Source organism: Carica papaya, chromosome 9, assembly GCF_054855325.1.
Source record: "Carica papaya isolate Zhongbai chromosome 9, ASM5485532v1, whole genome shotgun sequence".
In the NCBI taxonomy this organism is placed as follows: Eukaryota; Viridiplantae; Streptophyta; class Magnoliopsida; order Brassicales; family Caricaceae; genus Carica; species Carica papaya.
In genome coordinates, this window is record NC_142317.1 from 5,582,948 (window position 1) to 5,596,165 (window position 13,218).

At 41.7% G+C, this 13,218-nt stretch overlaps 1 protein-coding gene across 1 annotated transcript; it reads right to left on the reverse strand.

The window, feature by feature from the left end:
* Nucleotides 1-448: 448 nt before the first annotated feature.
* Nucleotides 449-3,216, reverse strand: LOC110820545 (elongation factor 1-delta 1-like). The gene is made up of 8 exons (XM_022050042.2): nucleotides 3,096-3,216; nucleotides 2,493-2,612; nucleotides 2,079-2,195; nucleotides 1,860-1,953; nucleotides 1,252-1,372; nucleotides 1,035-1,148; nucleotides 779-940; nucleotides 449-699 (listed from the first exon to the last, which is right to left on the reverse strand). Coding segments are annotated over exons 2-8 (696 nt in total). The 5' UTR covers nucleotides 2,579-2,612; nucleotides 3,096-3,216; the 3' UTR covers nucleotides 449-697.
* Nucleotides 3,217-13,218: the final 10,002 nt, after the last annotated feature.

Here is a 13,218-nt window from a genome sequence, read left to right on the forward strand (position 1 = left end):
AATTAGAGTGGTCAAATGAGTAGTTCAAATAATTTTGTTTTCACTCTTTGCTTTTCTTTTCCCCAAATTCGGTTCAATTTGGTTTTTTTCTTTTTTTCTTTTTAACTTCTAGTTTATAATTTAATTTTAATATTTATGTATTAATTTTCGTATATAATTTTTAACCAATAATCACTCTATATGTAAAAAAACAGGAACATCCCTAAATAATGGAAATTGAAACTTATTTATACTTTTCATTGGGCGTCAATTTTCCATTAAATGTCTAATTAAAACTTTCTTTTTGAAATAATAATGTATTTTCTGCAAAAATATTGTCTGATTAAAACTTTATTATAAGAACTTTGTTGGAGAAGTCCATCTTGTTAAAGACTTTGTCAGACATGAAATTCACTTGCAAGTTATTTGCTCGGGAAGAAATCAACACAATCCAAAACATAATAACAGCTTGTAAAAAACACACAAACACCTTACACCAATTTATTATATCATCTAATAAGATTCTTCATTATAAATATGGCTGACAATTTAAACCCCAACAAAACCAGCCACCATAATTAAACAACACCCATTTGACTTCAAACTCGAAAAGAAAAATTCTAGATAATTTTTAGAATAAATATTAAAAAAAAAAAACATATAATAATCCGATCTCCAAGCAATACCCACTTCGCACAAACTCTCCCGGAAAGACTTCTTCTGCAACACAAAAGTAAAATGGTCAGGTATCAGGCACTGCTTGATGATTGTTATGTCTTAAGCCATGATGGTTACTTACATATCTTGTTGAACGCAACAATATCACAACTCTGGACATATTCATTTATCGGCTCCACTGTCAAATGTTCCTCGATAAGATTGTCAACTGAGACCAAGTCATCCACGATGGTTAGCATTATCTGCAATTTCTTGATACCGTAACCAACAGGGGCAAGTTTGGCTGCAAAGTGAATAGTCCCATTTGTTAGAATCATGAGTTAGTTCATTTTTTAGATAATGAAAACCAATAAAGTCAAAAAGTTAACATCACTTACATGCTCCCCAAAGCAGACCTTCCATCTGAACTCCTCTTACTGCTTCCTCAAGCTTTTTCATGTCAGTTTCATCGTCCCATGGCTTAATGTCCATAAGAACTGATGACTTCCCACCTGAAAAATGAATACAAATTTAGCCTTCTATTTACATTCAAACGTAAGGAAATTTTTGTCTTTTTTAAATTAAAAGAAACGCAAGGACATTGGAAAAACTCACTTTCTTTCTTCTTGGCAGATGCCTTGACAGCAGCTGCCCGGTCTTCGGCTGCCTTCTTTTCCTCTTCAGTCTCTTCACCAAAAAGATCCATGTCGTCATCATCATCTTCGGCAGCAGCAGCCTGGACCTCATTTATCGATGAAATGATTAGAGACAACCAATAAAGCTTGGTAAACTAGCAGTGTAGAAATTATATTTAAGAATAGACACCAAAGGTTTCACAGAAAGAAATAATACACCACAAGAAATCTACTGCAAGCCCTCAATCAAAAAAATGACTGCATTTAGGTCCATTTGATCCATCAACTCATTGTATTTTAGTTGTCATTTTTACTTTATTACAGGCAGATCACAATTTCCAGAACCACTTTGACCCCTCGCTTCAAGTCCTTGGAAATCCTTGGAATAGAATTCAACTCCTACTTTCTTGAGTACAACTCAATTTGATCCCCCAAAGAATCTAAACAGGGTGGAAGTGCCCAAAATATAAACTATAACTGCAATCTAAATCTGAAGGACATGTTAGAAATTTCAAAAATAAACACATAAGATTGAAATTAAATCGACCCAATCCGTAAAGCATACGAAAATGGAAACACATTGCTAACCTTTGAGTCCCCAACTGGAGGAGTTGCAACTGCATCTCCTGTGATGGGAGCAGAACCCTCAACAATGACGCCACAACCATCAGCAGAAACACCTCTGAAACAGCACATTCAAAATCAGTACACATGTGACATAATTTTCCTAATTCAAATGGGTAAATGCTCATTATAAGCAACAAAATTTACACATTAATAGCAGTTTAATAAATCAGAAAAACTCACGAGATTCTCAACAGTGCATCAATGTGATCGTACCAACGAGATACATTCAAATACGTGGAAGATGGAGCCTTCGAAAGAGCCTCAAAAACAACTATATCATCCTTTGATGCTTGGTACCTGTAAGGAGAAGGAAATAAAGAAGACACATTAGATTATCGAGTATTATGTCATGTGTTTACTTTTAGGATGAGTTATTAATTCTTCGTTTCATCAGCAGGGTATGAGACCATACTGATAGGCTCAATATTCATAGCGACCAAATATGAAGCATTTTTTAACTGTAATTTCACTTCTGTTTGTCCCTCAATTGCGTAAAATTACTTTTATTGTTCTAAATAACAGCCACGATTGATTAACTACAACCGTCACCAATTATGAAATAGACAGTGAAGAAAAGAAACAAACAAGACTTACCCAGTGATGTAACTGCGAGTAAGCAGGTAGTCGTCAAGCTTCTTCAAGCCAGCATCAGAGCTGAGGTCATGGAATGCTACTGCCATTGCTGGGGTCGTTATCTATATATAGGGTTCGTTCCTGAAAGCACACGGGCAGAGTTAGAAATGATTTCATTTTTTTTCTCAATGCTTAATAAATTTTTATGATCTACGCAAAAGAATTTCACACAGACATCAATTTTACGTTCGCTAGAAAAATAATTACACCTAGTGACGAAGAGATCCAACATTTCAAATTTTAAAACAAAATAAATTGATATTACAACAGATGTTTAACCGTTCGACTCTTTCATCAGCACATCAATCCACTCTGCTAAAAATAAACAACTAGGCACATCGCTACTATAATCAATATGCTTCTGAAAACTATATAGTCAACATGGATTTAAAGCTGGTAGTTTAGGCGGCAAATCTAGAGCAAGAACAAAACGAATCAGATCGAAAATGCTCTGAATCAGATAATTAAAAGCTACAACTTATTTATAAAATTAGTAAGACGAGTGTGCTTGCTTGAAAACATTAACAAAAATAAAACTGAAAGAATGACGAGAGTTGCAGTTACCGGCGAAGAGATGAGAGGAAGTCGGCGCTGAGCTGAAGTTAGAGGAAGCTTATTCTAGGGTTTGTGGGTGGGACAGGGAAGTCGAAGATATTATTATTTATACGACCCAAGTTCTTGTTTGCGGAGGAAAATTTATCGGCCCTCGTTCAGGGGGCCCAAGAGAAGCCCAACAAAAAAATTCAAATTTTTAAAATTGAGGAAAAAAAAAATTATATTTTATAAACACTATACAATTTACATGTTGACGATTAACATGAAGTATTGTAAGTTTGATTAAATTTGCTATACTCAATAACAAAATAACAATAATGGTTTTAATGATTTATATAAGTTATAAATTTATCTAAATAAAAATTAAATTAAATATAAATAATTTATTAAAATATTTATTTATTTATTATCATTTCGTGCACCGTCAACAGCTACTTTTTTATTCCTATCCTCATCACAATTATTTTCATTATTGTTTCTACAACCATTATTGTTGTTGCTATTGCATTTATCGTCATACCCACCATTATCATTTCATCTCATTAACATTATCAAAATTATTATCGCCGCTTTTATTTTATCTATCACGGTCTATGTTATTGTCATCGATACCGGCATTGATGTTATTGTTATTATAACTCTACTTTCACAATTATTATTGTTTTTATCAATGTTATCGTTATTATTATTATTTTCATCACCATAATTATTATCGTTACTTTCGCTACTATTATTACATGTATTACTATCTTTATTACTATTATTATCACTGTCGTAACTGATATTATTAAAAATGTCTATCAAGTTGAATTACCGTTAACGTCTTTACGATCAACCTATTCAAAATAGATAAATAAATAAATTTAGTCCGTAATTGATCATATAAGATTTTTATTTTTCTTAAATTTTGAAATTTTAAAGTTTATTATTATTATTATTGTAATTAAATTCATGTTTTTTTTCTTTTAGTTTTTTTTATATTTTTTAAGTAAATATCAACATCACAACTAGTATAATTTATCTTAAAACCATAAAAGATAAGTTGTAGAATAATAAAATAGAGTATCCAACTAACATAAAATATACATTTAGAACAATATCACATACTACTTAATTGACGCGGATGAGTAAAATCTCTGTGTGCATAACACCCAATTAATTTTAAAAATTCGATTATTCAGTAAGTTATGCATTGTCTAATTTGGTATATAATGGAATAATCGAATTTTTAAAATTAGTTGGGTGTTATGCACACAGAAATTTTACTCATCCGCGTCAATTAAGTAGTACGTGATATTGTTCTACATCCCTTTTCATAGTTTAAGCTACTCTCATTTTCTTCGCCTCTACTACAAGAATTATTTTGCATTCAGAATGCAACTAGCAAACCTATTATTGCCCAAGTATAATATCGAAGAAATATAATATAGAGAAAACTTCATAAAACAAACAACCGAGTGATTTATGTTTGATGAATATAAAAATCAAATTTTTGATTTATTTAATGTATTCCATGACAAAAGCATGACATCAAAGTTAAAATAGATAAATTAAATAAATATAATCATCCTTACAATGTTTTAATATAAACATAAGAGATAGACAAATCCTATAGACATAATGTAACTCCATTATAATCGAATAAGAATTAATAATAGACTAATAAGATTGACGTGAGGGGGTAGGGAGGACTACATTTTTGGGACTTCGAAATAAATATGATGCATATTAATACAAGTTACGCATTGGAATGAAAAAGAATTTCAAATTAACTTTATCTACAATATAACATCTTCGATGTTAAATCATTAATTAGATCATGAAATCAATAAAAATATAATAAGCGTTAAATATGTTGGGTAGAACTAGATTAGTTCAAAAACTATAAGTTACTTTAGTTTTAATGGGTTTAATCAAGACTGCTTGATAACGAGCAAGTTGCACTTGAATCATAATATTAAAATAAATAATAAAACCTCATATAATATAGATATTTGCTTGCAATTCAAAAGTCCATATCTTCAATATTAACAAAGTATAAAATAAGTGCATTGACTGCTTAGATTTTTGGCCCACGTCCTCAAAAAGAGATCCACTAAAGGAGATCAAGCCCTAAATGACCTTACCACATACCTCTTTATAGATAACCACGACATCACTTGGGCTCATGTAATTAGGTAATGGGTTATTTGCTTTTTGTTTTTTATTTCAATAACAAAAATAATAAGGAATAAGTGATTAGTTATGATGTCTGTTAGAATCAACGAGTTTGATCTTTTACATACTAGGTTAAGGTTGGCTCATGGTCTCGTGAGATCATTATTAATTTATGTTATTGTTTCATTTATTCAACTCGTAATGATTTTGACTTATTAAGCTTTAAGTTTTTCCGAGTTGAACCCAACTTAAACAACATGGTTACTAAACCCATTAAATTCATTTTTTTTTTTATCTTTTTACCAAAAAGAACCATATTTTACATATTTAAATTTATGTTTGAATTAAATCATACATAATATTGCATAAGATGGAAATTGACCATTTATAAGTAGGCTATACAACCTCGCAACTTCTAAACCAAAAATAATGTACCAATTTTTTTTTTAATTTATGTAGCGCCCGGAAAGGAGGAGAAAAGAAAAAAAAAAAAAAAAAAAAAAAGGGGGGGCCACGTCAGCAGCCACGTCAGCAGGCCCGGTCAGCAGTCCCGGCCAACCGGGGCCTGCCACGTGGCAAGATCGCGTCACTCCGAAAGGAGCCACGTTGGCGATCCGCGTGGGTGCGATCCGACGGCCCAGATCAATCACGCGATCGGACGGCCCAGATTCAAACGCACGGACGGCCCAGATTCAATCAAAAACGAACGGCCCAGATTCAAACGAAACGAACGGCTGTGATCAAAAGGCAAGGGGTTATAAATAGAACCCCCACACCAGACCAAAAACCCTAGCCGCCAGCCGCTCGCCGGAGAAGACGAACCAGAGGCCGACCGCCGCCACCCGCCGCCACTCGCCGCCGCACCGGGGAAATTTCCGACCGCCGATCGAGGTAAATTTCATACCCCCGACTCGTTTTTCCCCACTGATTCCTCCTATGGCCAAATCGAAGCCGAAATCCCGGCCAAACGGCCGGAATACGCGGCCGAAGCCCAGCGGCGCCGCCGCGCCCCCTCTCGGTTTTTGCCTCCGACGAGGCCCTTCCCGGCCTCCGTTCGATGCAATTTTTATATCACCGTGATCACCATTCTTTTCTCTACAGGTTGACCAAAGCCAAATCACCAAAACACGAACTTCGCCGGAGAGTCGCCGTACCCGAGAGCGCCGCCGCCGGTAAGCTCCGTTTTTCCGTGATTTTTTGGCCCCCCGAGGGCCCTAGGGTTGTTTTCTGACAAGGACCAATGCGAGTGTGGCCGAATTCGGCCAAAAACGGCCGAAAACAGTCAACCCGAGGCTACTCGCCGCCGCCAGCGGCGGCGCCGTCGCCGGAGCACGGCGGAGCCGCCGTGCCGGAGTTGCGATTTGGGCCGAAAGAGGCCCTGGGCCTAATTTGGAATTTTTTTGGAACCCGTGCAGGTACTGTTAGCGTGTTTCAGTTCCCCGGGAAAAATTCAGGGAAAATTAGGGACAGCCTGCAGGCGCACTGTGAATCGTATTCGGATCCCGAAAACAAGTAAGGACCCCTCACCCTATTTTCTATCACGGTATTAAAGTTCAATAAATGATAAAACGGTATTTCATGAACCAACGAATGTGTGAAATTGCTTAAGGTTGCTAATGGAGCCCGAGTCTAGTGTGATTGATGATTTACTGTTATTTGACCTGTTTTACACTGTTTTACAGCTTTAAATGCAAAATGAGGTTTGATGTGTTCATTTTACAGATTTGTGTGCATGTACTACGTTTTTATTAATTATGGGTTGAATGACTGAAGAACTGATACTGTATGTTGTCTGTTCGGCATGAATTACGATTTGCTTGTTTAAATGTGAATTGATGATGCTTATTGAGGAAAAAGGGAAATGAAACATTGTATAGACTGATAATTGTATGATGGGGTCAGCCTGACTAGATATCCATGGAGATGGTGGACGGACCGGGTCCGTAGGGAACCCTACCGGGATTGTGGTCTCACATGCCGGACGGGGTATGGAGATCTTATGGTTTTGGCGCCCATACCGGACGGGGTATGGGGACGGCCCTGGAAACTGATTATGAATGTTAAAGGTTAACGGGTAGCGGAACCCCTATGGACCCCCACGGATACTAGTAGGCTGGTAAATGAGAAAAAGATATGTTGTACAATGATTGAATTACAAGAGGCGTGATAAGTGTTATGTTTTACAGCTTAGATTATTCAATGATTATGATAATGTTATTGTTTTTCTCATATTGTTTTCATAAATTCCACCAAGGTAAGTGGATGGTCAAAGTTTTATTATTGATAAAAGGTTTTGTTGTTAATAAACGAGTTTATTGTAAATTATGCTCCATTGGTCTTTTTGTGGTTTTCTACCCACCTTTATCTCCGTGACGGTGAGATATCGTGATGTTCTTACTGGGATAGTGTAGCTCACTCCTTAATTAACCATTTCAGATCAGGAAGACATGGTTCCCGAGCCCGTTCCGCAGGAGGACGACGAAGGGGATGCCTAGAGACTCTGTAGTCATACGCATAGTTTTATTTTCGAGTTTCTTTCTTAGTTAGTTTAATCTTTTATATTTTAAGTACGTTTTTGGTTTTTCGTGTAAGGGATGTTAACTGAAGTTTTGATCTCGCTTCCGTATTCGATATATTTAAATACTCAGTTCTTTTTTATATTTTCCGGGGCCGTTACAGTTGGTATCAGAGCCGCATTTCCTCGGACCCATCCCTTACACTATAGTCCTTTAAAGAAATACTCACCGATTGGTCGTTACTCAACCATTCCTTGTAAATGCAGGTACACAGAAATGAGGAGAGGAAGGCCCCCACTAAACCGAGCGGCCCAAGATAATTCGCTTCGGGAGGATTTGGACAGATTATATGAGATGGTGGAAGCTCTCGTAGCTGCTCAGCGAAGGCAAGAGGAGAGAAGGGAGTTACCCGGACCTCCTCCGCTAGCGCAGGTTGAGCCCCCGTTACAGCAGGCTGATCCCGAGCCACCCCGGCAGGAGCCTGTTCCTCCACAGTACCACCCGGCACCACAGCCGCGGTACGACCCGGTACCACAGCCACGGTACCAACAGGTACCGCCACAGCACATTCCAGTGCCCCCACCCCATCAGCAGGCGCCACCACAGGGTCCCCCAGTTCACCCTCAGCCGGCCCCAGTTCCTTTACCTCGGGACCCCGCTCCCTCCTTGATCGACCCTGGCTTCATAGAGAGGTACAGGAGACTGAACCCTTCTACTTTTTCGGGGGAATCCTCTTTTGAAGAGGCCCAATACTGGCTGGCGGAGACTGAGCGAGCCTTTGAGACCTTGGGAGTAATTCCTGAGCAGAGGGCTGCCATTGCCTCCTACATGCTGGTAGGGGAAGCAGTACGCTGGTGGGAGCTCAAGCGGGCCACCCTGCCTGTACCAGTTACTTGGGAGCAGTTCCTAGCGGCTTTCCATGCGGAGTATCTCCCTAAGCACATCCAACATTTAAAGGAAATTGAATTTGCTCAGTTGGTCCAGGGTAATATGACAGTGTCGGAGTATGCCCGCAAGTTCCTGGAGCAGGGCCGACATGCCCCGGAGACATTGTTGGATGAGGGCCGAAAGGCCAGGAAATTCCAGTGGGGTCTCCGCCCGGCGATCAGACAGCACTTGTTGGTGATGGAGCTCGAGACATATTCGGCAGTCCTGGCAAAGGCGCAGATCATAGAAAGGAGCTTCGACACCCGCCCTCAGCTAGCGGGAAGTTCCCGACCTTCAGCCCCGCTCCGCAGGCCAGCGCCTACCATGCCGGTCCAACCCAGCAAGAGACCCAGGCCTGCCGCTCAGGGCCCTCCTCAGGCTATGGGGGCAGCTCGTGGGAAGATCTGCCAGTACTGCGGCAGGGATCATGGGGACCGACCCTGCTACCGCCTCAACAACACCTGTCGCATATGCGGCAGTGCCCAGCACTATGCGAGGGAGTGTCCTAGGAACCAGAATCAAGGGAGGCCTCCAATCCAGGGCAGAGTTTACAACCTTACCCAGAAGGATGCCGATGCAGACCCGGACGTGGTACATGGTATGTATACTATCTCTGGCCACATTGCTCATATTTTGTTTGATACTGGTGCATCACATTCTTTTATTTCACATGTTCTTGCTTCCAAAATTTGTGTACCACCTGATAGACTTGATTCATTATTGTTTGTATCTACCGCTGGGGGGGAGACATTACTAGGAGAGGTTGTCTACAGGGCATGTGCCGTGGAGATAGCAGATAGGAAATTGAGGGTAGACCTGATAGGGTTAGACACAGGGGATTTTGATGTAATCCTAGGAATGGATTGGCTGGCGGCGTATCACGCCACCATAGACTGCTTTAATAAAAAGATTGTATTTAATCCTCCCAACGAGGAGCCATTTACAAGTTAATAAAATTATTCGGTACTGATTCTCCCTAATGACAAATTCTTTTCTTCTTAATTCCCAGTGCGTTGATATTGTATTTTCCCTAACTAGGTAAACCCAAGAAGGAAGTTTGTATCCAAGAGATTCCAGTAGTCCGAGACTTTCCAGACGTATTTCCGGATGAACTGCCCGGTCTACCAGGGGACAGAGAGGTCGAGTTCACCATAGACTTACAGCCAGGAACCCAACCCATCTCGGTAGCTCCTTACCGAATGAGCCGCATCGAGATGGAAGAGCTAAGGAAACAAATCACTGAGCTACAAAACAGTGGCTTCATTAGACACAGCATTTCCCCATGGGGTGCCGGGGTTACTTTTGCAAAGAAAGGAGATGGAACGTTGAGACTGTGTATTGATTATAGAAGGATAAACAAGGTAACAATTAAAAACAAGTACCCTCTCCCCCGGATTGATGACCTTTTCGATCAGTTGCAGGGTGCACAGGTCTTTTCTAAAATAGATCTACGATCAGGTTACCATCAGGTAAAAGTGAGAGCAGAAGACATCCCCAAGACGGCATTCCGAACCAGGTACGGACACTATGAGTTCCTGGTTATGCCGTTTGGGCTAACCAACGCCCCGGCTATCTTTATGGATCTAATGAACAGAATCTTCAGAGAGTTCTTGGATAAATTTGTCATCGTGTTCATCGATGATATCTTAGTCTACTCAAAAAGTAGAGAAGAACATGCTCACCATCTTGCCCAAGTCCTCCAGGTACTCAGGGAAAAGAAGTTGTATGCAAAGTTGAGCAAGTGTGGATTTTGGCTCGAGTAAACCGCCTTCCTAGGACATGTTATATCGAAGGAAGGGGTGTCGGTAAACCCCGAAAAGGTTGAAGCGGTACTTGGTTGGAAAAGGCTGACAACAGTTAAGGAAATTCGCAGTTTCCTAGGGATGGCGGGTTATTACCGCCGGTTTGTCGAAGGGTTCTCCAGTCTAGCGGCCCCTCTAACCCGACTCACAAAGAAGAATGCAAAGTTTGATTGGAATGAGAACTGCGAAAGGAGTTTTTCAGAATTGAAGAAGCGACTGACTACTGCACCCGTGCTGGCTCTACCGAGTGGATCAGGAGGGTATACAGTTTATAGTGATGCCTCCTATCTGGGCCTGGGTTGTGTCCTGATGCAGCATGGAAAGGTTATAGCATATGGGTCTAGACAGCTAAAGAATCATGAGAAGAACTATCCTACCCATGATTTGGAGCTTGCCGCAATCATACACGCCTTGAAAATCTGGCGCCATTATTTGTATGGAGAGACCTTTCAGATCTACACCGATCATAAGAGCTTGAAGCACATCTTCACTCAGAAGGATCTCAACATGCGTCAGAGAAGGTGGATGGAACTCCTCAAGGACTATGATTGTGACATCCTATACCATCCAGGTAAGGGCAACGTAGTAGCCGATGCCCTCAGTAGGAAGAGTGCAGGCACCCTAGCCCATCTGATGGTTTCGGAATGCAGGTCCATTGGGGCTACGCAGCAGGTTCGACTGCAAGATCTGAAGAGGGCCACATGTTTGAGCCACCTAGCAGTCCAACCCGAGCTAATCCAAAGAATAAAGGAAGCCCAGTCAATCGACCCCGCCCTAGTAAACCGCAAGAATGATGCAGAACAGGGAGTGAACTCAGAATTTCAGATCTCTGCCGACGGATTGATTCGTTTCAAGGACAGAATGTGTGTCCCAGACGACAATGAATTAAAAAGAGACATCATGACAGAGTCCCATAGTTCAAGGTTCGCCATGCATCCAGGAAGTACAAAAATGTACCAAACTATGCGACCCCGATTCTGGTGGAATGGGATGAAGAGAGATATAGCCGACTTTGTATCTAAGTACTTGGTATGTCAGCAGGTCAAAGCAGAACATCAACGCCCAGGGGGGTTGCTTCAGCCTTTACCGATTCCAGAATGGAAGTGGGAACACATCACCATGGACTTCGTATCGGGACTACCCAAGGCACGATCGGGACACGATGCCATATGGGTAATTGTTGACCGACTCACTAAGTCTTCCCACTTCCTGGCCATCAGAATGACTGATTCGTTGGACAAGTTGGCAAAAATGTATGTCCGGAAAATAGTCAGACTGCATGGGGTCCCAGTAACAGTGGTATCCGACAGGGATCCCAGATTCACTTCTCGGTTTTGGAATAGTTTCCAGCAAGCTATGGGAACAAAGCTGTCCCTCAGTACTGCCTTCCACCCCCAAACCGATGGACAATCAGAGAGGACAATCCGTACGCTGGAGGATATGCTCCGAGCTTGTGTCCTTGACTCCGGAGGCCATTGGGACGACCATCTACCCCTGATAGAGTTTGCCTACAACAACAGTTACCAAGCAAGCATCGGCATGGCCCCATACGAGGCGCTATACGGGCGTCCGTGCAGGTCACCGATTTGTTGGGAGGAAGTGGGCGATAGAAGATTGTTTGGCCCGGATTTAGTGGAAGAAACCACGTCCAAGATAGTTAAGATCAAGAAGAACATCCAGACAGCTCAGAGTAGGCAAAAGAGCTATGCTGATACCCGAAGGAGGGACCTGGCCTTTGAGAAAGGTGACCGGGTGTTTCTTAAAGTCACCCCCTTCAAGGGAATTAGTAGGTTCGGCAGAAGGGGAAAATTAAACCCCAGATACATTGGACCCTTTGAAATCTTAGACAAGATTGGTACCACTGCCTACAGACTTGCACTGCCCCCTGAGCTCTCCCGGGTTCACAATGTGTTTCATGTATCTATGCTGCGCAAGTACAATCCGGACCCTTCTCATGTCGTGGCTCATGAACCGCTCTCACTCCGAGAGGACTTGTCTTATGAAGAAGTACCGGTCAGTATCACGGACCGAGAAAGCAGAATACTCCGTAACCGGGAAATATCATTTGTAAAAGTCTTGTGGCAGAACCACACGCCTAGGGAGGCGACTTGGGAGCTGGAATCAGAATTTAGGGCCCAATATCCTCATCTGTTTGATCAAGAGTAATGAGGCAAATTTGGGGACCAAATTTCTTTATGGGGGGGAGAGTTGTAGCGCCCGGAAAGGAGGAGAAAAGAAAAAAAAAAAAAAAAAAAAAAAAAAGGGGGGGCCACGTCAGCAGCCACGTCAGCAGGCCCGGTCAGCAGTCCCGGCCAACCGGGGCCTGCCACGTGGCAAGATCGCGTCACTCCGAAAGGAGCCACGTTGGCGATCCGCGTGGGTGCGATCCGACGGCCCAGATCAATCACGCGATCGGACGGCCCAGATTCAAACGCACGGACGGCCCAGATTCAAACGCACGGACGGCCCAGATTCAATCAAAAACGAACGGCCCAGATTAAAACGAAACGAACGGCTGTGATCAAAAGGCAAGGGGTTATAAATAGAACCCCCACACCAGACCAAAAACCCTAGCCGCCAGCCGCTCGCCGGAGAAGACGAACCAGAGGCCGACCGCCGCCACCCGCCGCCACTCGCCGCCGCACCGGGGAAATTTCCGACCGCCGATCGAGGTAAATTTCATACCCCCGACTCGTTTTTCCCCACTGATTCCTCCTATGGCCAAATCGA

Coding starts and splice junctions, on each gene's coding strand:
- LOC110820545 (XM_022050042.2), bottom strand. CDS start 2,578: ATGGCAGTAGCATTCCATGACCTCAGCTCTGATGCTGGCTTGAAGAAG. Junction 2,196..2,492: donor ACTCGCAGTTACATCACTGG/GTAAGTCTTGTT, acceptor TTCTCCTTACAG/GTACCAAGCATCAAAGGATG. Junction 1,954..2,078: donor GATGCACTGTTGAGAATCTC/GTGAGTTTTTCT, acceptor GTGCTGTTTCAG/AGGTGTTTCTGCTGATGGTT.